Genomic DNA, 25,639 nt, shown 5'->3' on the forward strand with positions numbered 1-25,639 from the left:
CAACCCCACTGGTGTCACAGTGCCCTGGAAATCCACCTGCCGCTGCCCAGGGCACTACCACATCCCCAAATCACATCCTCTCTGCATTGTTTCAACGGGGCACAGGGGCGCTCAAAGAGTAATTTACTTGCAATATCTCTATCAACAAATTTCTGTGGCAACAAAAGTTTTCCGCTCAGCGCCTGCTTCTAGGACGTTCTTATCACTCGCCATCTTGCACGGTCCCTTTCAACAGGGTCTTAAAGAGCTTTATCTGCTCCATTTCCCGGTAGCGAAATATGATTGAAACGTTCTATTTCTGCTCGCCGGATTAAGGAGATGTTGCAAAACTGCACAAAAACCTGGCAGATGTAAGCAAGGTATTACGGCTGCTTGGGCTGTTAAGATCTGAGGGGAAAGATCAATATGTGCTTCTGAAGTTGTGCCTCCAGAAAGAGGGGGCGGGGGAGTGAAGGGCGTTAAAATACATGCCAGCGCTGCCCAAACTCCGTGCCAAAAGATAAACCATGTTTTATTATTCTGACATGAGGCTGCAGCTGTGCTTCTTTCTCCTGCAAGGTCCCTACAAGCACATCAGCCAAGAAGGTGCCCATGGGATGGAGAGCAGAGGCAAGGGGGAAAAGTGCCTTTTTTGTAAAAAGAAGGTTTTCCTCTTTTTTTTCTTTCCTACACAATGTCCCACTTGAAGTGCATGGCAACAAAGTCAGCCGAAGCCTCCAGGTGATGAGATATCACTCGAGGATGCTCTGGCACAGAGGGTGGCCCAGGGCGATGAGGATGCCCAGGGCAACAGGGATGCCCGTGGCACAGAGCCCCAGGCCTGGCTCCAGCCCTGCCCAGGAGCCCCAGCCCAGGCCTTGGCGAGGGGCTCTCCAGGCGGAATGCAAGCCCAGCGATCCCCCCTCCCCGCCCAGCCCGGCAAACAAAAGCCGGGCGAGAGGCTGGCCCCTCGCAAGCTGCTGGTAATTAAAAAGGCCTGTAAATGCCCCACAAAAAGCACTTCAAAGGCACGGCGACTCCAGCGAGACTGCGTGGTGTAAAAATTATGAGTTTTCCCCACAGGGTGCTCTGTGTGAAAAGGCCGGGCTCGGTGGCAAACGCCGCTGACCAGCGCTCGGGGATGCAGGGGCTTGGCAGGGCCTGGCAGGGTGCAGGAGTTTGGAGGAGCACACTGGGCATGGGCACGGGCGCAGTCCTGGCACCTAAAGACCACTGCGAGTGTCCCACTGCCACCACAAGCGAATCTCTGCTCTGCCTGCCTAAAACCCTGCCTAAAACAGCCTTCTGCTCTCTTTACTTGAGGAACTCTTGAATCCCAGCCCCTCCCCACCACCCCTTTTGGGAAGCAGGGGAGACCCCCTCCCCTCCCCTCCCTCTGTGCTGAAAAAGACACATGGCTCTTGGCTGTTTGATTACTTTTAAGTGTGTATTTTTCCCCTCAAACAGAGTGAATACAATGGTTAGGAAATTTGACAGAAAACTACTCCAAGCCATTTATTGCCTTAATGCGCACCTTTGTCCAACAGGCAGTTTTGACAGGAGCGATAAATTCCAAATTTATGTCAACAGAGCATATGTTGAACACCTCATTTCTGAGCTAAAGCGGCATGCTGCCCCATAAATCACCCTTCTGTTTGAAATGAAAGTAGATTACGGGCCCATGTTATTGAGCAGTTAGAGCCATAGTCATATAAATCAGAACTTTTAACTCCAGGCGATCCGTTCTGCAATTAACTAAAGGGCGCTTTGTCATCTCCGGGCCAGGGCACAGCTTGGCAGGGTGGCCGGCTACCGAGGGAAGGCAAGAGCCCCTCACTGCCGAGGAAAGGCACCGGCGCAGCTGAGGCTCACTCGGGACCTGTTGGAGCAGCGAGCCCCGAGACAAAGCCTGGAGCAGCGTGGGGCTGGAACAGCCTGGCACGGGAGACCCACGGCTGCAGGGCTTGCACATCCCTGCCCATGGATCCTGCCTGGTCCATGTTCTGGACACGAAACGCAGTGGGGGAATCGGGAGGCTGCATGACACAAGAGAAACAGCAGAGTCCTGACAAGTCTAAAGCCAGGCAGAAACACGAGAGAGTGCGGTGCTCGGAGTCCTGTCCCTACAGAAATCCGCACTTGGGACTTCCACAGTGGTTTTGCTGCGTCTCCCAGTGCCCAAGCATCAGATCAAGATCCTCAGCCCACTGATCTCCCCCATCCATCCTGTGCATTTCCCTGGTTTGCTCCCCTGCATCTCCCAGGAACGCCATGCCATGGGACAGGGCTCCTGCGGGGTTTGGGGCTGGCAGATGCTGTGGGCAGTGGGACCAGAGGATGCTGTGGGGCTGGGGGACACCGCAGGGGCTCAGCCCCATCAGGGCTGGCAAAGGGTGTGGGTGCGAGGGGCAACTCACACCCATGGGAGTGTCAGAGCTATAAAAAGATTCAGACACTAAGTATTTCCTTTCCTATAAAATATTCATTGCTGCACACGAGTGCCAGGGAGCACAAACCTCCAGTGGTTCTAACTTTGTGCTGCAGCAATAAGGGAGTTTTACGGGAGCCTTCTGATTTTATTTACACTGGGCCATCACAGCGGTGCCCTGCCCGAGGGGCAGCCACCAGCCAGACGTGATGCACTGAACACTGGGCAGCCAAAACGGGACCAGCGCCACTTTGCATTCCCCCAAAATCCTCCCTGCCACCCCCTTTCCCCTGGTGTTTCCCTTGCCCAGGTAAATCGACATGAAATTGATTCATCCCTGATCTATTTTATCAAGATTAAGGCAGTGGTGCCACATCTCATTTCCAGTGGGGACAGAGCAGGAAGCCAAGGTCAGCGGGCACCAAGTGGCAGCAAACCCCACATTCTCCACCCTCTGACACCAGCACCACACCTGAGCTGCCAAGAGGGCAATTTTGCCCCTGATGTGGCTATTTACAACCCTCGGTGATGATACCGGATCGGGCCCTGGTTCTGGTGGCTCCTGCAGTCACCGCTCTGCCCTCAGCTCCCAGCCCAGAGGATTAAAATAGCAGGGAGAGCTATTAAGGGCACAGGAAAGGGGGAAGGGAGCTGAGACCTTCCTTTCACTTTAATAAATTAAGAAGAAGGAAAAAAAACCCAACCAAAAACCTGCCCTCAAACCACCACTGCAGCTAAATATAAACAAACAAATAAATAAATCTTACAGAAGCTGGAAATAAAGATTTTACTATTTCTGAATGATTTAATATAAAAAAACCCAAACAACCAACCAGGGGGAGGGGACAGCTATCAATAGAGAGCACTGAAATTCCCTGCCTGTACAATATTTATACCTACCATGAGCTAATTTATGAGTTCAAACCAGATGCTGTGGAGTGACATCATTCCACATGATGCCAACACTTCCCCTTTGAAAAAAGCCAAGGAAAGGATCCTGCTGTCCTGCCTTACCTGACAAGAACCAGCCACAAACACCCAACATACAATTCCAATCTTTTTTAGAGCCTGTCCACAACAAATGTGAGCAAATGCTGCCAAAGGGCAATGACTCTCAAAATTTGCTGCTGGCCTGGGCCAAGCACGTGCAGCAGCATCTCCCACCCGCTGCTCCAGCATCCCACTGGAACGATGCTGCCAGCTCCACGTGCTGGGAAAAGACAAGACAAACTGCCCACAGCAAAAAGGGCAGCATACAGATTTTTTTCAAAATGTATTCCAAGGCCCTGGTTTCAGATCTGTGTTCAATATTTGTTACTGAATAGAACTCCCCAGGAGAGAGCTTTATCCATGTGAACATTCCCTTTGTGTGTCCCAGACCCCCAGGCAAGAGGGCCCATGGGTTTGCCAGAGGTGGGACAGCACGGATGGGAAACCATCAGCTGCATCTCTTGGATGCAGCCGCAGTGGGAAGCTTCCCCTGTCCATCACAGCAGGACAGGGGGGCACAGATGCTGCCACAGGTCCAGAGGTTTGAGATCTGCAGCTTTCAGAAGGGGATTCAGAATGCAGCCACTGCACAATTCACTCAAAGTGCACTGAGGGATGGCACCGGGTGTCAGCAGCTTCTGCCAGCCCCGGGATCAGCCCTGCATCTCTGCTGCACCCCGGGATGATGGAGGCTGATGTGAACAGTTCCACGATCCCCCACCGTCACCGAGGGGTTAACGCGTGGTGATGCACGCGGCCCTGCTGGGAATAACCGGCGCTGATGGCCCTCCAAAACCATTGTCCCCATTCTCGGGGCATCTGGTGACAGTGACGAGCTGAGCTCTGCGAGAGGAGCTGCGCTGGGCAGCCGCGGCCCCGGGCTGCGCTGGGCACGGCGCTGAGCCAGCCTGACACGGGTGTCAGAGCAGAGCACGGGAGCTGCTGCTCTGGAATCATCCAGATCTGTGACACGGGTGTCACAGGAGAGCACGGGAGCTGCTGCTCTGGAATCATCTGAGATCTGTGACACGGGTGTCAGAGCAGAGCACCGGAGCTGCTGCTCTGGAATCATCCAGATCTGTGACACGGGTGTCAGAGCAGAGCACGGGAGCTGCTGCTCTGGAGTCATCCAGATCTGTGACACGGGTGTCAGAGCAGAGCACGGGAGCTGCTGCTCTGGAATCATCTGAGATCTGTGACACGGGTGTCAGAGCAGAGCACGGGAGCTGCTGCTCTGGAATCATCCAGATCTGTGACACGGGTGTCAGAGCAGAGCATGGGAGCTGCTGCTCTGGAATCATCCAGATCTGTGACACGGGTGTCAGAGCAGAGCACGGGAGCTGCTGCTCTGGAGTCATCCAGATCTGTGACACGGGTGTCAGAGCAGAGCACGGGAGCTGCTGCTCTGGAGTCACATGAGATCTGTGACACGGGTGTCAGAGGCATCAGTGGAGCTGCTGCTCTTGAGTCACACGAGATCTCCACAAAACAGCAAAGTGACCTTCTCGCTGAGTACATCTGCCGCAGCAGCGGCGTGATTATGCAGATGTTTTGATTCCTAATTCAGAAATAATAAGCGGTTCACAGATTCCAAGTTTAAAAATATATTCATCATCTGGTTTCCGTAGCAGCACGTGTGCCATTGGAGCACCAGCAAAGTGCTGGCCTCGGCCACCCCTTCCTGCCGACCTTCAGCACGCTTGGGACACCTGGCTCTGAGCAGCCTGGGCTGGTGGAACATGTCCCTGTCCATGGGAGGGGGCTGGAGCTGGATGAGCTTTAAGGGCCCTGCCAACCCAAACCATTCTGGGATTCTGTGACACAGGAAAAGGATTCAGCATCATGCATCTGATGCTTTCCAGAGACAACAGTCCTGGGATGGTCCAGGCAGCATCATCCTGCTGCTCCCCAGGGAAGGGGGAGCCTGTAGCTCCTGAAGCCCCCAGGAAATGGCAAAAGTCCCCACAGAGCCAAAAGAAGAGAGACAGGGGAAAGTGGATATGCTATTGGGGTGCTGGAGCACAGAGAAATTTAAATGAGGGGGAGAATTTTAGGGTAGAGGGAATTTTGTTTTAATTTCCACTCTCTTTGATGACCTGACCACAGGGCTAAGGCTGGACATGCATCAGGAACAGGGTAGTACCCCAGAGCTGCCTCAGGGATGAGCTGGGATGGGCCAGGAGCTGCTTCCCTGCACTGAGCTCCTCTTGAGGGAGCAGGAACAGCCCCCAGGTGCCAGATGGAATCTATCCACAGCTTGGCTGCTCTGTTCCATGAGGGGGACATGTGCCTCCCACCCCTCACCTCCCTGTGGAGATGCTGACGATGCTGCTGCCCCCTCCCTGGTGCCCCCCTGGTTCCTGCCCCGGCTCACCCGCCTGGGAACTGCCCAGGGAACGGGCACAGACCACAGGGAAACGCTGCTGCTGCTGCTCCCATGAGCAGCCTAGGTCCTGAGGAGTTTTATAAGGTAATCAAATATGCAAGAGATTCAACAAACTAATTTCAAGCACACACCTGGGGTCCTCTGATAATGTCGGCTGTGCCTATACAGCGCAAGGATTAAAATTTCATAGAGTCATGATTTCATCAGTCGCTAAACTACAAAGGATTAATTAACAGCCAGGGAAGAGCTCATGGCTTGGAAATACAGTCTTAAGGAAAATATCTATCTTGGCTCTCCAGATGTCAGCACACAGACGAATAAAGCTTTGATGAAAACACTTTCTTATTATTAGCAACTCCAAAACATTGTGTTTTTGTAGCTGGAATTAAGGATGCCCAATTCCAACCGGCCACCGCCTGGATCTGTGCATTGTCACGTGCCTTTCTGGAGGGCTGGTTTGGGCTCCTGGGATGTGACTGTCTGGCACACACTGGGTTTTATGCCTGTATTTTGGGGATGGGCAGAGACACCTGCCTTGGAGAGGGGATGGGAGAGCCCCAAGCATGCAGGAGCCCAGCCACGGGTCTCGCCTTTGCTCTGAGCACACTGCCTGCCCTGTGCTCACGGGCTCCCAGAGAGTCTCCCAAAGCATTCCTCATGCCGGGCTGGCTGGGTTTCAGAAGTCTGGGAGGGAGAACGGGCGATGGCCTCAGCACTGGCAGTGCGAGTGGGAGCAGCAGCATCTTCTCTCCCCTCCCCTGCGAAGATGAATTAGGGAGCTGTCAGCGAGGGACAGGCGCAGCAGCCGTGTTGCTGTACGGGGGCACTGGAAGTGTCTTTGATTAATGAAACTGTAACGCTGGGCTGTTACACAGTCCTTCTCCGGCAGGAGAGATGCCCTGGGACAGGCTGGAAATGCCGGGCTCCACTTGCATTCCCCAGATGCTTCTCCAGCCCCAGACTGGGCTCCTCCCGTCCTCTGCCAGCACCATGCCTTTGCCCAGGTCTGTGCCGCCTCCTCAGGAGTTCCCAGGGAGGACAAAGAACTAATTATTTCCAATTACAAGTTGGGAAGTGAACATTATGCACCTTGTCAAGGCAGCAAATTAACAAATCTGCACTGCACCGGGTTTTGGGGAGCCCCAAGGAAGAGGAGGTGGCAGCAAGGGAAGCACCTCGGCAGCTCAGGGACTGGGGCCACTGCTGCCCATCCAACTGCACAATCCCCCTTGAGAACACGTATTTTTGGGAGAGACTGTGGAAATGGGAAGCGTCAAAGTTGCTCGCACAGCCGGAGCAGAGCTGTCAGCCCTGCACGGTGCAGCACGCGGGGCTGCTGTGCTGCACCCACCGTGTCCGGGCCGGCTCTGCTCCCAAAGCCACGCCAACATGTGTGCCCAGGGACGAGCTGGAGCTGTCACCCCACGGCAGAGCTGCGTGGGCAGATGCTGCTGGCTCTGCAGGGCCCTGCACCGGGGCCAGCAGCAGGGGCACGGCACGGGCAGCCTTCCCTGCAGTTTCACCCTCCTGCACCGGGTCCAGCGCCAGCACACCGACAGGAAGACGCTGCCTCAGCTCTCCATAATTAGTTTTGCTCAGTGTACAACATGTTTTGATGAAAAATAAATAAATACCTTCCCGGCGAGCCAAGCTGCGAGCGGGACGCCAGCACTGACAGCACGCTCCACTCCCCGTGGCCCCGGCCAAAAGTACGCGGCGTCCCGAGGCCGGGCGTTGCTGAGCCATCCTGGCACCCTGGGACCTCCCCGAGGAGCCTTGCTCACCATTAATTCATTTATGAGCAGCCTCACCCCCTCCCCAACATGCACAACAGGTTCCATGCAAATTCGGGAGCTTTTAAATTATACCGTTAATGAAAGCAAATAAAGGCAGTTAAAAGGCAATTTGCTCAATTGGTGTTAATATTTAAGCACAGCATGTGCAAAAACGAGATCGCAGAATTTGGTTTTTCCATGAGAAAACTTTTGGTCCCAACTTTTCTGAAGAAAGGATGGCTCATGCCAGTGAATGCTGTGCCCAGGATCAGGTCTGGAGGCCCCTTGGCAGCAGCCAGCCAGTCCCCTGTGTGCCCCAGCAGCTCCACAATATCTATGATATTGGCAATTCCTCCTCTGTCAAGGGGTGCAACTCCCACCCCCTTGTGTGCCAGCATCCCCACAGCCCTATGCCCTCCTGCAAACCTTTCCTGGGGGCAAAACCACGGGGACAGTGGGAGCCCTGAGCATCCCCTGTGGGACTTGAAACACGGGTGGCGACTGGGGCGTGGGCAGGCAGAGGTGTCACGGGTGTCACTACTGCCAGCACTGCAGCCCCAGTGCATCCCCAGCCCAGCACACCATTGTCACCACACATAAACCCTCCATGTGCTGGGAACGTGGTGGCCGCTGTGCCAGCAAACAGCAAGGACACACCACCAGGCAGCACGAGCTGCCCTGGCATCCCTGAGGCACAGCATCCCTGCCAGGCACACTCTGGCCATTGCCTCCCGCACCCAGAGCGTGATGTTGGTGTCGTAACAGTAATACATTCCTAAATAAAGATGGAAACAGTGACCTGGCACCAAATGACCACAGGCAAAAGCAGCTGATGATGCCCCTCAGAGCAGCCCCACTCCTGGCCATGCTCTGGCTCAGGGGTTACGATGCTCTTGCATAAATTCCCTTTCAAAACAGGAGCTGCCAGTGAATGAGACCTCGATTTCTAATGGTTGGAAATATTTTGTACACTCTGCTGCTCCCTCTGTACCCCTTTGTCAGGGCTGAGGGCTGACGGCTAAAGCGGGTACCAAAAGACCATCTGTAGCTCCCGTCTTTACAGAGAACTTTAAATAGGGGGATGAATGAGCACAGGAATTAATGAATGATAAAGCCGTATGGTCCCAGTCAGCCTCCTACGCCGGGATGTGGCATTCAAACCCTCCCAGCCTTCTGCCACAAAGAGAGGTTTCTAAGCTACAAAAAAAAGGCAGGAAAAAAAGGGGGGGGGGGATGGTGCATGCAAGTTTTTAACAACAAATGCAGTGCCTTGCCTGCAGGTTCCCACTGGATTTCCCTGTGCCAGGCTGGGGGAAGGCATGAGGGAGGGAAAACCAGGGGTTTCCTCAGAGCCACCTGCAGCTCCCCTTGATGGAGCAGTGAGAGGGTTGGCTCTGGGGCCCATCCATGTGCTGGGTGGGGGCTGCAGAGAGAGAGAGCACCCTGGGGTCTCACACCAGCAAGGGTGGGCAGATTTTGGATAGGCTGTCTGCACTGACCATGCTGCATCCACTTGGCCAGCCTCTGCAGCATCTGCAGCATCCCCACACCTCATCCATTTAAATATGCCTGGTAAAAACTAAAGAACCTGGAAAAGCTGAAGGGTGTTTCAGGTGAGGGGTCAAAAGGGAGGGCGTGCACAGAAGCACATCCATTAGAAACCAGCTCTACCAAAAAAAGGTAAAAAAGATAAACCACGGCTTAAGGAACATAAATGAAGCCTGCTTACCAGTGCCAGAGAAAAGATGCTCCAGCTCACAGTTCATGGCTGGAGATTAACAGGTGACACCCAGGGAAAGACAAGGACATGGAGGGAAGAGCTGCTGTTGCTTATGGAGGCTCCTGCCAGCCCAGGAACACCGACAAGGCAAAGCCAGGATCAAACACCCCAAATCAGTTCAAATCCTGTTTAAGAATCAGGGTCTGCTGGGAGGCAATGTCTGTCTCCAAAACAACCCAGAAGAGGCAGAGGGAGTGTGGCGCAGGACTGGAACACTACTTGTGTTTTAAAAGCTGTCATGTGTAAAGCATTAGTGGTTTTGAAATTGCATTCTCGAGTTAATTAAATGGACAATCTCCTGTACATAAAAAGTGAAAGCACACAATCAAAAGCTAGGGAAGAGGACGTGTCTCTCTGGAGCAGGGTGCTGCCTCTCCTTGCCCACTCTGCTGATCCAAGTGTGCCACGGGAGCCGCTGTCCTGTGTGCCAGCACAGTGCCAGGGAGGCTGTGTGCTCTGTCCTGAGGCATTCAGCATCCCCAAGCCCCTGCCTGGGCACTGCACTGACCCATCCCATGGGTCAGTTTACCCACAGGCTCCACTCAGGGGTTCCCTCTGTACAGGGATTTTTACTGGCTGATGGCAGTGTGAACACCCGTGGCAGTTATCTCTGCTGCAGTAAAACACCGACCTTCAGTTTTAGGCAGGAGGTAATGTTCACCATCGACTGGATCCACCATAAACTGTTGATAATTACTATTATCTCTGAGTTAATCTTGTGAGAGGTCAACAGTTTTATAAAAAACTTGCAAGCTGTATCTTTTACCTTCCAACTTCATATCTGGGTCAAAAGGTCAATTACTGCAGCTTGCTGAGTTGGGATTTCAGAAAAAATGCCTGCTCCCACCCCAAAGCCCCACTGGTGCACGTGAGCAGGCACCCACCCTTGCCCGGGCAAAGCACCCAAACTCTTGGGCTGAGAAGGGGAAGAGTTTTCTCAGCCAGGGCTATCCCTGTCCGTGAGCGGAGCTGGGCTGGCTGCTGGCACACCGAGGGGTTGGGGCACATCCCGAGCACTGGGATGCGGCCAACGCGTCCCGTGTGTCACTCTGGGGAATGCACAGCCCCTGCCTCGTGGCACAGAGCTCGGGAGATGCCAACCCCACCCGCAAGGCTCTGTGTGTGGGCAGCTGCCTCCCTGCGCCGGGTGCACAAAATGAGCGTGTAAACGCCTGGGCTCTGCTCCCACACCTACCCATGCAGGTGGCACATGGAACCAGAGCAGAAACCTTTGCAGGGGCTGGGAGAAGCCCCAAAAATGGATGAAGCTGTGACCCCCACTCTGATCCTACTGCCTCCCCGTGCTCTGCATCACCAAAGATCATCACTGCTGTTATTTTACCCCCTGAGGATGCTGCCAGGCAGCTCTGGGCAATATCTCTCACTTGAGAAGCAAAAAAATGCTTTGGTGCTGCTGCAGCCCCTCCCGTGAGCGCAGCCCGGGCCCGTGGAGCATTGCTCAACTGCTCGGCAGGCAGGTGTCATAAACAAGCAGGCACATGGCAAACATATCGATTTCCCCGAGCTTATCGCGCAGCAACCGGTGCTCAGTTACCAGGCTACTTTAATATGTAATTTACTGCGAGAAGGGAGAGCGGGGCTGAGGCTGGCTGGAATATTTACTGTGGGATGGACCGGGAGGTGGAAGGTGTGAGCAGAAGGGAAGCACGGCGTCTCCTGCCTCCAGCCATCCTTAGTATTTTCTAACCATTAAAAAAAAACCCAGCCCCTTGCTGCTGCGATGGAGTGTTTACACAGATGCCATTAATCTTCTTCTGCAACTGCTTATACTATGAAAATATAGTCTTAGCTGCCTGGGCTCTCCATCTCCTTCATTTAAATTCAGATGCTTAATTTCTGTCAAAACAGCCCACCAAAATTACCTTCATCCCTTTCTGGTGCTCAGCTTGCCTCACCATCGGAGAGCTGCCTGTCAGAGTGGGGAGGGACCCCAGGTGGGAGCCTGGAAAAACGGGAGAGGGGTGGCATTTCAAAGGCTTCTCCTCTCCAGCCTAGACAGGACCAGGTGTGACAGCCAAAACCAAAGCCCAGCCTGAGACAATGCTCCCACCCTGCATCCAGTCACCCACTGGGAGGGGAGATCCTTGCCCTGACTCAGCACCTCCACCTGCCTGGGGAGGTGTTTTGCAGCTAACCCAGCCCATCAGCAGGGCTTTGGTGGGGACAGAACCATCCTGTCTCCTTCCTTGCCCTCTTCTGCATCCCAAGGTATTTTGCAGATGTGACCCTCAGGAGAATCCTGGGATCCACGGGAGGTTGGTGTTTTCAGGGCACAATATTTTAAAAATCCTTCTTGTACAGTACCTCTCAGTAGAACTTTTGGAATTTTCAAGATAAATACTGGTAATTTGATTCTTATCTTCTTCAAATCCAATTCTAAGGCAATTTTGTGTAAAGGACACTAATTATAGCCCAAGGGGAAAGAAAAGGTAACCCATCAGCGAGAACATACTGGAAACGTTTAAAGGGGAAACGTTTAAGGGGGTACAGGGCACTGAAAAGTTAAATAGATTTCAAATCTGCTCTGGCAAGAGCAATAATATGTCAGGTGAAAATGATGCTCAGCACCATTCCTGCTCCCCAGCTGGCCCTCCCCGTGGGCAGCTCAGGGCTGTGCTGGAAGTGTCAGCAGCTGGGGCTGCATCCAGGTTGCTCTGCACGTCCTTTTGGGAATGCCTGGCCACTCCACAGCTGGGCTGGGACAGGCAGCAGGGCAGGGACAGCCCCATCTCTGTGCCCACACAGTCATAATGCTTTTCACCCTCATTTCCCTGGCATTATTTACTAAGGAAAAGGCAAAGTTTATACACACAGGGAAACGTAACCAGCAACAGACACTGAAAATGACAAAACCATTACTTGCTAATACAAATATTATGGATTTTCCAACAAACACCCCTAAACATGGGATATTCTGGCTGCAAAACACATCTGGAGGCAGAAGCCCCCACATGCTCCAGCAACCAAGTAGTTCTCTGTTCACTGCTGAAGAGCACCCTGAGGAGGAGGAGGAGGATGGTGGGGAGAGCACACTGACCACTGCCACATGGCACAGCCTGAACATTACAGCTCCTATAAAATAATAAAACCCCAATGCCGGGATGCAGAGCCAGGATGAGGCAGAAGATAATGCAGGAAGAATCAAAGGGATCTGGCAATCCAAACGGAATCTTGTTTAATGAGTGCTGCCACAGGCTGTCGTTCCACAGGCATTAACATCCATCGTTACCATCCCTTCCAAGGCGACACGGTTATTCCCTTTAACACGGTGACACTTGCAGCTAACTCATGTCTGACCCAGACAGCCAGGGCAGACGCCGTGTGAGAGGTGACCAGAGGTAATTGAAAATACACTCGCCGCAGACCGGAGCAGAAGGGCTGCCTCAGCAGCAGCCCTTGGTGCAACAGGTGACAGCGGTGGCACCTGGAGGATGACCGGCACGGGCACACGGTAAATCAGCACTTTGCTGGGGCAGAGCTGGGCTGCCCGGGGCACAGGGAGCAGCAGAGCCACAGTCCCTGGGTCCCTGAAGCACATGGGCACCAGAGCACACAGTCCCTGGAGCGCAGGGTCACCAGGGCACACGGTCACCAGAACACACAGTGCCTGGGTCCCTGGGTCCCCAGAGCACAGGGTCCCCAGAGCAGAGGGTCCCTGGAGTGCGTGGTCCCTGAGTCCCCGGAGCACACAGTCCCCAGAGCAGGAGGACCACGAGCAGCACAGCTCTGGCACCTCACTCTCTGTGGCTGCGTGCCGCAGCGCCGCATGCGGTGACGGTGCCGGTGCCGATGGAAGGGCCCTTCCCCGACACACACACACGGATTGCTGGCAGGCAGCTCGCCGTGCACGGCCGCTTCGTTCACTTGGCAACAAAGGTGCTAAGGAGGGAGTGAGCTGTTCTCCACCTCCAGCCAGAGGAGGATGTGGCACAGCTGCCAGCGGTGCCACTGGCCCAGCCTTTGGTGCCCCACCGTGCGGCAATGGCACCATGGGAGAAGTGAGAAGCATCCTGAGTGTCATCCTCAGGAGATGCCCATCTCTGTGACCCCTCACTCAGCCCCCCAGCACCACAGTCCCCTCTTCTGCCATTCCCTTCCCATCTTCTGGCCAGGCAGAGCTGGACTGGTCTCTCTGCCAGTGCAAGGTCCAGTGTAAGCTCTCCTCCCAGCGATGCCTGCACCCTAAACACACAACCCACGAGAGGCCCCAGCACCCATGTGCTGCCTGGTCATGGCCCCTGCTCCAGGGCAGCCTACCACAGAGCCCACCCTGCTAAATAATGCATTGACAGTGCTCACTGCTGCAAGGGAAGGATGATAAACATTTCTGCACTACTCTAAGTTACATTTGGTTCAATGCTGAGGGAAGAGCTGCCTCCAGCTAAAGGGTCAGAGAAGCCAGAAATCAATAGAGGCACTTGCCTCAGCATCCTGAGATGCCAGTGTCCCTCCCCAGACCCTGGGCAGGGTTGGGCTGGGGGAATCCCACAGGCGGGTCTGGGGGCATCCCCTGGCAGCCCGGGTGCTGCCCCACTCTCAGGTACTGCTGACTCAGCGCCCTGCAGGCTGGGAGCTGCCAGTGGCCCAGTTCCCACCACAACACCCATTTCCTACAGCCCTGCCCTACATGCAATCTTCCCCACGGCCCCAGAAATGCAAATCCCAAATTCCCCCAAAAAAACCCAACCAAATGCTGCCCTTCAGTGACGATGAACTCAAAGGCTAGGGGAGGCATGTCAAAGTCAGGATAGCATTTCCCCATCCCTCACCCAAGGAGCAGACAGGAAACTGGAAAGCAAAATCAATTACTTTTCACTTTTCTTCCACTGGGAAGGTTTTCACCCAAGTTAAAATGCTCCTAGGATGATTCCTGCTACAGGGAAGCAGGTTTTCTGCCAGTTTCATTGCACATTCTGGTTCCCACCAACACAACTCGTGTAAGAGAAGGTAGGGGCAGTGTGGGCAGAGCTGCCCAAAGAGGCTTCACGTGTGACAAGCGCCTCTGGTCACTGCTCTTACTCGCAGGAGTGCCCTGCCCTGCGCTCGGCACTTGGCATCTTTTCTACGAACAGGGGGAAGGAAGAAAGAGAAGAGGAAATCACCTCGTTCCTGGTACAAACAGCAGAGCACCCCGTAGCGGGGGAGGTGGGCGGGAGATGCCGAGGTTTTCGGTTCTGAGCACGGGGCCGTTTCGCAGAAAGGGGCCCAAGTGCGAGGGGTGGCGGCTCTGTGCCGTGCCCCGACCACCCGGGACCCTCCCTGGTGTGTGGGGCCGGCGGCACTGCAGCGGGGCTGAGCAGCGGGTGCTGCCAGGGGCTCGGTGCCGTGCGATGCTGTGGGTGCAGGGCCAGTGAGGCACTGCCAGGGGCTCGGTGCTGTGGGTGCAGGGCCAGGCAGGCTCTGCCAGGGGCTCGGTGCCGTGCGATGCTGTGGGTGCAGGGCCAGGCAGGCTCTGCCAGGGGCTCGGTGCCGTGCGATGCTGTGGGTGCAGGGCCAGGCAGGCTCTGCCAGGGGCTCGGTGCCGTGCGATGCTGTGGGTGCAGCGCCAGGCGGGCACACATGCTCGCCCTTATCTCTCCCACGCACGGGCCGCTCGCGTGCACCGTGCAGCCGGCCGTGACCGCAGCCGTGCCCGGCCCCGATAAGATCCGTCACCACGCTGCCTGTGCCGCGGCTGGCAGCCCGACTCACACAGCCCGAGAGCCTGGCAGGGTGTCTCTGCACCGAGCACCCCCTGCACATCCTCTCTGCGCCTCCCCCCAACAGGGAGCCTTTTCTGCTACTATTTGCACATCCTATTCCAGACCTGTGGCAAGAGAACGGCTTAGATTGGGGGGGACCTTAAAGCTCATCCCATTTCAACCCTCTGCCATGGGCACGGACACCTTCCACTATCCCAGGTTGCTCCAACCCCTGTCCAGCCTGGCCTCGGACACTTCCAGGGATGAGGCAGCCACAGCTTCTCTGGGAAGCTGAGCCAGAGCCTTATCACCCTCACAGGTAAAGGTGATGCCTGAGTTCACAGACATCTCTGTTCCTTCAGGACAGCAAAGCCCTGAGAAACCAGCAGAACAGCCAAAGACACTTCCAGTGAAATCTGGAAGGCAACGAGCTGCCCCAAAACCCTTGTGCTGCCCCAAAACCCTTGTGCTGCCATGCATGTGCACTTTCAAGAAGGCCGCCTGGGTTTCGGTTGAGTTTTTTGAAAACACTGCCTGTGCTGTGGTGAAACTGGATTTCTTGGAGTCATAGCCTTCCTGGGTTTACTCTGTGCACGCCAAAATTAGTACAACCTGTCCCTAAATACCATAATAAAAAACACGTAGTAAGTGCTTTGCCTTTATTTATGTCAGTGGTGGTTTCAAGCACGATGAATCATGCTTCCTCCTTAGCACTCCTTTCTAATATGATTTACTATAAATACTCCATAGAGATGAGAATGAGGCAAGGTGACCAAGGGCAAAGCATGTGGAGTCCAGCACCATCCCCAGACTCAGTGGCAAGAGCATAAAAGCACATTCAGTAGTTATGATGGAGTGGAAAACCACATGTGGGTTGTAACGGTGCAGTACCTGGTGTGGAAATCATAGAATCACAGAATAGCCTGAGCTCAAAAGGATCATCAACATCCAACTACTGGCACAGCACAGGACATTCCCAAAATCCCACCATGTGCCTGAGAGCATTGTCCAACTGCTCCTTGAACTCTGGCAGGGCCGGTGTTCGAGAATCACAGAGGTTGGGAAAGATGTCTGACAGCACCGAAACCAACCATTCCCCGGCACTGCCAAACCCACCATGAAACACGTCCCCAAGTCTGGCGATGGACAAGGCCTGGTGCTTGGGGCCGGCGGTTTCTTGAGTTTCTCTTTGTTTTTATGCTGTTTCCCTTCTCCATAGGTGACCAAGGTGACAGCAAGGCCCTTGCTGTGGCCCAAGCTGCAGCAGGGTGGAGGTGCATGCTCTGCAGCAGGGCGCACCGTGGTGCTGCGCAGCCCAGCAGCGGTGCGGGCACGCAGCGCTCCGCTGAGCGAGCGCGGGGTTATCAGCGCGGCTGATACACGCCGATAAGAGCCCATCTCTGCGCTGACACCCGAACAAAGCACGGCGTTTAACGCTGATTTATGGCGGCCGGCCGGCTCTAGCCGGGCTCTGCGCTATGTGCCTACGTGGAGAGGCTTTTCCTCAATCGCGCATCGCCCGCTTGTTTGCTAAACAACGTGCCAATAAAACAGCAATGAGACAACCAAGGCCGATGGAAACCTGAACCAGCACAGCAGGGCGCGTATCCAACCATAATCTACTTAAAATCAGTTAAGAACACTACAGCGAAAATGATCCGGGCGGCCCTGGCCCCTGGCCAGCACGCAAGCCTGGGCCACAAAGGCTCGCTCCCGCAACCCCGATTCTAGGGCAACGCTCCCTCCTTCAGATGCACAGTGACCTCTTGCCAAAAACAGGAATCGACCTCTTGCGAGTGACGTGGTCCAACAGCACTGGTGCTCTTCCAAAGGTACCTGCTGCTCTGCTGTCCGCACAGAAGTTACCCAGAGCGCTGCCACCGCGAACCAGCGCGTTCCACGCCGAAACCAAGGGCTTCAGGCACGCCTCAGCCCGGATAGAGATTGTCCAGAACAGACACAGAGGTGATGCTCCTGAACACCCCCCAGCAGCTCTGAGCAACTGGGAACAAAAGTAGATGTCACGACTGCACTGGAAACTCATCGGCCGATGTGACAAAGGTGTCTGGCCACAGGCAGACTCCCATGCCATGTCTGCATTTATTCCAAACGATGCAAGAACCTTTCCCTGTTGCTCATATTATATCCTGTCTGAAATTCCCTTTGTGCCACCCTCCCTGTTTCAGCTGGTACCTGTCACACCACCAAACTCTGCCAGGGCCAGGGTGCACACCAAGCTCTGTGCGGGTCGCTGGCTGCAGAGCCCTTGCAGCAAAGGAGGGAGCGATGCCCTGCAAAGGACTGATCCCACCATAAAGTGCTGAGCCAGGCCGGGGAGAAGAACCCCTCACCGGCAGAGTGACACAAGCCAGGACTGCCGGGTGAGGAGGAATGAATGGAATAGGCTAATTTACACAGGAAGTGAGCACTTACCAGACCCTTCATCCCAACACACAAAACCCTCTGCCATATCTGGAAGCAATTACACCCAGTTAACATGATCTGCCTGCCACTAAAATTAACTGCAAACAGAAATATTTTTCACTTTTGCAACAGGAGATGCCATGGCCCCGTGTTTGGCTGCTGGGAAATATTTAGTAATTACTCATTTAAAGCCTCTCTTGAAGCTGTCAAGGGGGGCAAGGGGGGAATAAAAGAAAAATCTTGCTAATTGCAGGCAAAAAGGAAAATGCAGATCATTTTACTCTATCCAAGGAAAACAGATTTACAGACTGGTGTAACTAAAGAGCCAACATCCCACAGAAGCAGGGAAGGCTGCAGGAATGCTCCGTCACCAACAGCCCAGGCTGCTCCGCACCACTCCTATGGTCCACAGGGAAAGGAAGAAAGGGTGGGCAGAGTCACCCCCGAGCCAGCACAGGCTCTCTGAGGGGCCCTCTGTACAATGCTGCAAAGGCACTGTAACCAACAACTGTACGAGGATGCTCTGCAAATCTCATCGAGCTGTGCAGCAACAGCCAGCTCTGGGGAAAAGCCCCCCAAGTGTCCCCAGTGTGGCAGGTTCAATCACTGGGGTCCCAGCCCTGCAGCCAGTGGGGTCCTGGTCCCTGGGAACTGAGGGGCGCTGGGGAAGGGGCTGCACACCAGGCAGAGAGCAGGCAATGACCCCATCACACCCCTGCATGTCCCTCTGCAAGGTGTCAGAAGCACCAGGCATCATGGCCAGGAGAAACCAGAGTTTCACGGGGCAGGGGGAACCAAACAAACAAAAACCACACAGAAATAGGTGTTTTCTGATGGGAACCTCAGAGCTTCCCTTTCAAATGCAGTGCATGCATTACTAAACTGATGCAGAATAATGGATGGAATTATGCGGAAGCCAAAGGGAGCTTTTCTCCCTCCACACTCGGAGCTGAGTATGGAAATGGTTAAGTCACCCACTGAATAAATCAAAAGTTCAAGGCTGCAACATACCACGTTGTATTCCCGCTCTGCCCATGACAAGAACCAGAGAGCCCCCGAAATCCCAAGCATCCTGCGCGGGGTCTCGGCCGGCGCTCACAGGTTACACGCTCGGGGTCAGCGCCGTGGACCTTAGCTGCAACATTCATTTCCTGAGCGGGGCACGTCCCCCTGCCCATAAAGCTAATCAGAGCTTCCTCGCCCGGCTGCCCTGCGCCGCGGCCCGGCCCCGGCAACGCTGGTTTCCATTAGCCCCTTATGATGCCAGGTGCCGCTAATAAGGCCCATCAGCGAGAAACAAGAGCTGCCAGGTCATCCTCCAACTCTGGAAGTAATCATGGGCAGAGTTTGGGGGGCTGCTGCCCTGGCTTTTCCTTCCCTCCCCCGCTTGCTTTCCATTTTTCCTCCTTTTTTTGAAAGTTAAATTGCAGTGGAACATAAATTGACAAATGCTTAAAATGAAATAAAAAACAACTACTGTATTCGGCTACTGAAATTAACACTAATAACATCTCACAAAGCACTTGGGATCCGATTTATCACGTTTATTGCTTTAATGGTACACTGCATCTGTTTCTCACTGTGACATGCCGAGCAGTGCCAATGTGCCTAATGGCATTAGCAGTACAACGCTCAGCTAATCCAGGTGGAGAGAGGGGAGGTGAGGCTGCCAGAGGAAGAGCCAAAGGCTGGATCCCCATGGGAAGCTGCAGTTTTCCCAAGCAGGAGCATTTCCGACTGTGGGAGCATTGATCCCTGCCCTGAACACTGGTGCTGCTGGTAGCAGACAGGCAGTTCCACTGCTTTTCTGTCCTTCAATGGGAAAAGAGGGCACAAATCTGGAGTTTGAGGTACAGTGGCTGGCCAGCAGCCACTGGGGTATAGCAAGCCTCCTCACCCTTGCCCTTAAACCCCCCATTGGAGCACACACATCTTTAGCTGACAGCTCAGCCATGGAACCTCACAATGCAGAACAGACCTGGCAGCTGGAATGGAAGCCTTCCCCAAGGTACAGGCTCCCCACATGACATGAGGGCAAGCACCTTCCACCCAGAGTCAGCCCACGAGGAGCATTGCCCCACCATCACCATCATCACTTTTTCTCTCCAGCCCAGCATCTCCCTCTCGCAGCGATGTGCTGCCCGCAGCCGCATCGCCGTGGTGGGGAACTCCCCCGCTGGCTTGGGGTCCTTGCTGTGCCATAAATGAAGCATATGGGATCACATCCCCACTGGCAGCCTTCCCAGTTGCTATCACTTTATAAAAGACACGGTTTCATTTTTTTAAAGTTTTAAGGTGTTTAGTTCCCGGTGACAAATTATGCCAGGCTCAGCTGGCAGCTCGGCACAGCTCTCACCTTACAGCTTGGAGGTATTCCGTCACAAAACAGCCCCCAAAAGGGCCACTGAACTATGGCTTTTTTGTCTGCAATTAGAAGTGACGATCAATACTAACATTAGATTAAGTTTGAACTTTGCTGAACCCAGAAGGAAATCTTTTATAAAAAAAATTAAAGACTCGACGACTCAATCTACACTCAATTAGTCAAAATCATAAGCTCGGTAAGGGAGAAAGAAAATGGATCATGCAGCAGCCAGTGGGTTCAGGGACCTGAAAACCCTGATCAGAGGCAGTGCCCAGGCTTGTGGCCACTTGGCCCCCCAAAGGTCACAGCTCAGTGCTCCTGGGTATGACAGGGCACAGGCAACGCTGCCACGAGGCCAAGGATTTGTGTTACCACACTGGGCCAGGGCAGATGACTGTCCCTCGGGCACTGTCTGTCACCCAGAGCCAGCGGCCCCCTGTGCTCGCCGAGGCCAACCCAACCCTCTGCTCTCCTTTTTCCTGCACGTGATTCCCAATGAAGACAGCAACAACACTCAGAAGGCTCCAAGACTATAAACATATATGTTTACACTTCTATAGGCATGTGTGTGTGTAAACAAACAGCCCTGCCATATGCATGGGCTGCCTGTGCTCTGCAAACAGGCTCGGCACGCAGAATGAGCGGCACTGGCACTGGGTGGCTTCGGGCTGTGTCACCTGCTGGGGCTTGGCACGTGGGAGCTGTCACACTGGCAGCCAAACGCCCATGGAACAGAGAGGTACCCCCGCCCCTGCCCCCTGTCCTGGCCCCCGGCTCGGCACAGCTGGGAACGGCTCTGATCGGGCACCTCCGCCTCGCATCGGGGTCGGAAAGCAAAACCACAGCAGCGAGAGCACGGCAGAAGGAGGTCAGCGAGAGTCAGCGAGCGACAGCGCGCTGCCCCCGGCACATCCTGCCCCTCCAGCGCTGGGGAGATGCTGCCCAGAGCCCAGCACAGGGCACAGACCCCCGGCCCCCTCACCACCAGGCAGGGAGAGAAGAGGAGCCCGCAGCCAGCACGGTGCAGCTGCCACCAGAGCTGCTCCGGCAGAGCTGCAGATCCCAGCCCAGCGCAGATGCTGTTTAACAGCTCCATGAATACAATAGGATCCCACAAATCCTCCCCAAATGGTAATTCTCACAACGTATTAGAAAGCAAACACTATAAAAAAGCCACATGAGACCCTGTCTACACACAAACCGCCTGGGATTTCGACTTTGGGGGCCAGGGAGTGAGTTCATTGGACTGTTACCCAATGCCTTTCAACACGGACGGTCTTACAGATCAGTTTAAACACGGCTCAAAGGATTTGGCTAACCCTGCAAAGTTTGCCAGCGCCAGGTAATCGGTCAGAAAGCAAGAACAGACAAACAGAGTTTGGTGCTGGCTTCAGTAACTGCCTTTAAGGCTCCACTGGCAGGGGCCAGCGCTGAGCTGCATGCTCCAGGCAGACCCCGAGCCCCGCGGAGCATGGCGTGTGCCCAGGCTCACGTTAACATCATGAACGAGTGAGAAATCAGCTACGGCTGCAGCCGCGGCTGTCAAAGCAGGCTGAGCCCGGGAAGGCGCTGTGAAATAGGGGCTGCCGTGCTGGACAGCTGGGCCACGCTCCCTCGTCTCTCGACCCCGGGGGAAGGACCTGACCGCGCAGCTCTCCCTCGCTCTGGACAGATGCACGGCTGGCCACAGGAGCCTCTGGACAGCCCCAGCATCGCCCCCACCGAGGCCACAGCAATCGCTGCTCTGGGCTTGGAGGGGGAAAGGGAGAGCCTTGAGACCGTGGCAGAAAGGCACGTTAAAATTCTCCCTGAGCCCTCACTGCAGCTCTCCCGGTGACGTTCGGTCTGCATCACCGCACGGCCGAGGCGGCTTCGGGGACGTAACCAGCGCCAGCCCGGCTCTCCCGCTCGCCGGAGGGGGAACAAAGCCGAGAGCGGCCGTGCCCCCGCACGGAGCCGAGCAGCCCCGAGGGGTCCCTGCGGCAGAGCGAGGGGCGATGCCGGCGGCGCCCGCGGGGCTGCGCAGGGCGGAGGATCCCGGCCCCGCAGCCCGGCTCCCGCACCCGGAGCGCGCCGGGCGGAGCGCACCGGGAGCCGCCGCTCCGGCAGCCGCTATCCCGACCCGCTGGCGGGCGGCGAGCGGCACCGGCTGCCCCGCCGGAGGCACGTGCCGGCACGGACACCGGCCCCGAGCCCTGTGCGCATCAGGACTAATTAACCTGTTGATTCATTAAAACCTGACAGGCTGCGCAGCCAGGGGAGGCAGGGAGATGCTACGGCAGTGCGCCGGTGATGTCTTCCCTAGGCGGGACGCTGCTGTCCTGTCGCGGGGCTGCAGCCACGGCGGTGGCCAGAGCAGCACGTTCAGAGCCATGGGATCTGACTGGTGACGCCGATTTTGGTGTGGCAATTAACGAGGCTCCCTTCCCCAGCCAAATGAGGGAACAAGCCCCGGTCCCTGTACCGCGAGCAGAGGCAGTAAACAGCGGAGCACTGAGCTCACGTGTCAGGAACCACCACCCGCTCGCAGCCCGCAGCAAGCCCCGGGTGCGGGGCTGGGAGTGAGCACGGACCCCCACCCCGGGCAGGGCAGCCCGAAGCCGCTTCTGCAGCCATTGGAGGTCCAGCCCTTCACCTTCCCCGCAGGGACAGACCCGCGGCTCTGCGGCAGCCCGAGCCCTCTGCGCTCGCCCCGGCGTTACCCAGCCTGACCCCCGCGCCACTTTCTGCGAAGTGTAAATGTTTCATAAACCGGAAAGCTGAGCGGCACAAACCCCCCGGGCTGGCAAATCACCACATGTTGCCACCACTGCCCGCGCTGGCGTGCCCCGGCACTGGCACAGGGGGGACAGTTCTCAGCAGAGTGGGCGAGCGCTGCCTGTCCCCACTGCTTCTCTCCACACGCAGATCCCTAAACTCAAAGGGCAGCAACTGTGAGCTGCTTGGCTGATGCCAGCCAGGGAAACTGGTGGTGTTTATGCTCGCAGGAAACACCGATGGCCTCAGCTCATCCGGGCCGTCCCCAGCCAGCACTCACTGGAAGGAACCTTCTGGCATGGTAACAGACCCGGGGGAGCTGCAACAGCCATCCCTCTGAGAATGCTACTCCACAAACTGGTTATGGGGTACATGATGGAAACTTTGCACCAGCACGTTTGACACTAAGCCAGAAACCAAAACCCTCTGGCAGATCCCGGCTGCCCGGTGCAGCACGCCACGGCACGGCCTCGCACTCACCTGTGCTGCTCGAGGGTCTCGTTGTCCGGCAGCTCTGCCCCACACACGCTGCACTGCTCACCCAGGGCTCTGCTCTCTGTCTTCATGCCAGCTGCCAGCTCCCCCAGCTTGCTGAACAGCTCCCGCTGGATGAAGCCCTGGGGCAGCAGCCCACCATAGGCGCTGAAGTCCATGGAGACAGCCAGGGCCGGCTGCACGTGCAGGGCGGACGCCGCAGTGGGCGGCACGCCGAGCACCGGCTCAGTCTTGTGGTTCGGCAGCAGCGAGTAGATGCCCAAGGGCTTCTCTCCCGGGGCAGTGGCACACGGCTCCGGCCCCAGCGGCAGCCCCTGGCCAGGCTCGGGGGGTGGCTCGGCGCCCTCCTCGCGGGTGTAGTGCAGTTCACGGGCACTGGTGATGACACTGCTGCGGGTCGGGGTGCCAGGCCCTTCCTTGCCCTTCTCGTCAGGCTTCTCCCCACTGGAGGCACCGGGCTCGGCGGTCCGGGGGCTGTCGTGGCTGGAGGCCTCATCCACCTGCATTGCTTCAGTCTTGACTTCGGCGAGGCCAGCGGGGCGGCGGGCGGTGGCAGAGCGAGAGTCCTCGGGGGCACTGGGTGGCAGGGCGCTCTGCAGCAGTGACTGCCCGATGGTCATCAAGCTGTCCACCGCCGCCTTGGTGGGGCTCATGGAAGAGAGGGAGCAGTAGGATGCGGAGGCAGAGGGGCTCTGCTCCACTGTGGCTGCCAGCAGACTCTGGCTGGCCATGCCAGCATAGCCACCCTCCTCACCAGTGGGCTTGGAGATGAAGAGGCCCTTGATGTACCTCGACTTCTTCTCCTCCTCCTCCTCAGTGGTGGCGGCGGCGCCTCCATCAGCCATGGCGACCTCGGTGTCATTGTCCTCGGAGGCCTGTATAGTCTCCAGGATCTTCAGGCACTGCTCCTCCAGGTACTCAATTTCCAGGATCTCGGCAGCATAGAGCAGGTCATCCAAGTCCTCGACCTTGGCTTGTAGGGTGGCAGTGTACGCGTACTCCAGGATCTGCTGGAACGTCTTTGGCGAGAGGAAGTCCAGGGTGTAGTGCTGGCTGTTGCGGTGGAAGAGGATCTCGAACATCTTGCTGGTGCAGGCCAGCACGGTCCGGTGCGCGTGGAACTCCTGGCTGTCCACCATGATGACCACGTCGCACAGCGTCCCCGCCAGGCGCATCTGGTTGGCTTTGTGCAGCAGCCCGGTGGGGTGGCAGGGGTTCTGCAGCTGGATCAGCCCCATCTTAGTCAGATCCATGGCGCGCCCCAGGCTCACACATCAGGGTGTCTCGCCGTCGCTCAAATCTGGGACCAGCTTTGTGTGCCGACTATCTGCGAAAACAAAAGGCGGAGGGGGAGAGGAGAAGAGTGGAGCGGGAAAGGGGGAGTGGGGAGGGAAGAGACGAAAGAGAGAGAAAAGGGGAAAAAAGAGAAAAAAGGAGGGGGAGAGAGGAAAGCCGGGGGGAGAAAGGAGAGGAGAAGGGAGCGGGGAGTAGAAGGGAGTGGGGAGAAGGGAGCGGGGAGGGAGAGGGAGAGGGAAGTTAGCCCGCAGCCCGGCAGCGACTCGCCCAAAAGTTTCCGCGCTGCTCGGCGGATCCGCAGCTGCCGGAGCCGCGTTCCCGCTACCGCCGGCCGGGGAAGGCGAGGGAGGGAAGGGAGAGGAAGGTGCGCATCCCCCGCCGCCGCCCGGCTCCAGCCCCGGCCGCCCCGTCCCGCCGGCAGCGCGGCCCCATCAGGTGCGCGGCGAAGCGGCGGAGCCGGGGCGGGGGGCGCGGGGGTCCCGGTGCCGCCCCCCCTCGCCCGCACTCACGGCGGCCGGCGGCTGCTCCGGCAGTTCGCACTGCCCGCTCTCATCGCCGCCGCCGCCGCTCGCCGCGCCGCGCAGCAAATCACGGCGGCGCCGGCCCACGGGCCGCCCCGCGCCCGCGTCAGGCCGCCCCCACCCACCGCCCCCCGCCCTCCGCCCGCGCCCCCCGCCCGCGCCGCGCTGAGTGCGGGCGCCCCCGCCCGGGCCCGCCCCGCCCCGCGCAGCCCCGCACCTTGCGGGCAGCGAGCGGCTGGACAGCGCTGCCGACAACAAACATGGAGGAGCCGGAGGCGGCGGCACCGGGGAGCCCGGCACCCGGAAGCCCGGCGGCACCGGGGAGCGGCACCGGGGAGCGGCACCGGGCCCGCGGCGAGCGGGGCTGCGCGCCCCGACGGGCTGCGCCCACCGCCCCGACGGCTGCGCCACCGCCGCGCCCGCGCCAGACAAAGCCGCCCCCCGGCCGCGCCTGGGCGGACCCCCGGCCCCGGGGGTGGGGACGGCAAAAACCGACCTCGGAGCCCTCTTTGGGGTCCGGTGGCGGGTTCCGACCGGGAGCTCGTGACATGATGTGACGCCCAGCACGTTGTCGCCCCGACGAACCTGGTTTCTCTTCCCCCCCCCCCCCCCCCGCGATAAAATAGTGACGCCGTGACGGCACCGCTCGTATGTGGGGATGTGGCGGGTGCCCGCTCCCCAGGACGGGCCATGGGGCTCTGCCGCAAGGGTCGCCTTCGGGAAGGGAGCGAAACCCACGGG

General features: G+C 56.9%; 1 protein-coding gene across 4 annotated transcripts in view; it reads right to left on the minus strand.

The window, feature by feature from the left end:
* Positions 1–25,212, minus strand: part of ZBTB16 (zinc finger and BTB domain containing 16) — a 55,306-nt gene extending 30,094 nt beyond the window's left edge. The window contains exons 1-2 of one of the 4 annotated variants that reach the window (XM_063178271.1): positions 25,116–25,212; positions 23,067–24,408 (exon numbers count right to left, since the gene is read on the minus strand). In XM_063178271.1, coding sequence (XP_063034341.1) covers positions 23,067–24,334 — 1,268 coding nt within the window. In that variant the 5' untranslated portion in view covers positions 24,335–24,408; positions 25,116–25,212. Of the gene's footprint in view, positions 1–23,066; positions 24,409–24,886; positions 24,972–25,115 lie in introns of those variants that run through there. The other 3 variants (XM_063178272.1, XM_063178270.1, XM_063178269.1) reach the window with 3 other exon arrangements.
* Positions 25,213–25,639: the final 427 nt, after the last annotated feature.

Source organism: Melospiza melodia, chromosome 29 (assembly GCF_035770615.1).
Source record: "Melospiza melodia melodia isolate bMelMel2 chromosome 29, bMelMel2.pri, whole genome shotgun sequence".
Lineage (NCBI taxonomy): Eukaryota > Metazoa > Chordata > Aves > Passeriformes > Passerellidae > Melospiza > Melospiza melodia.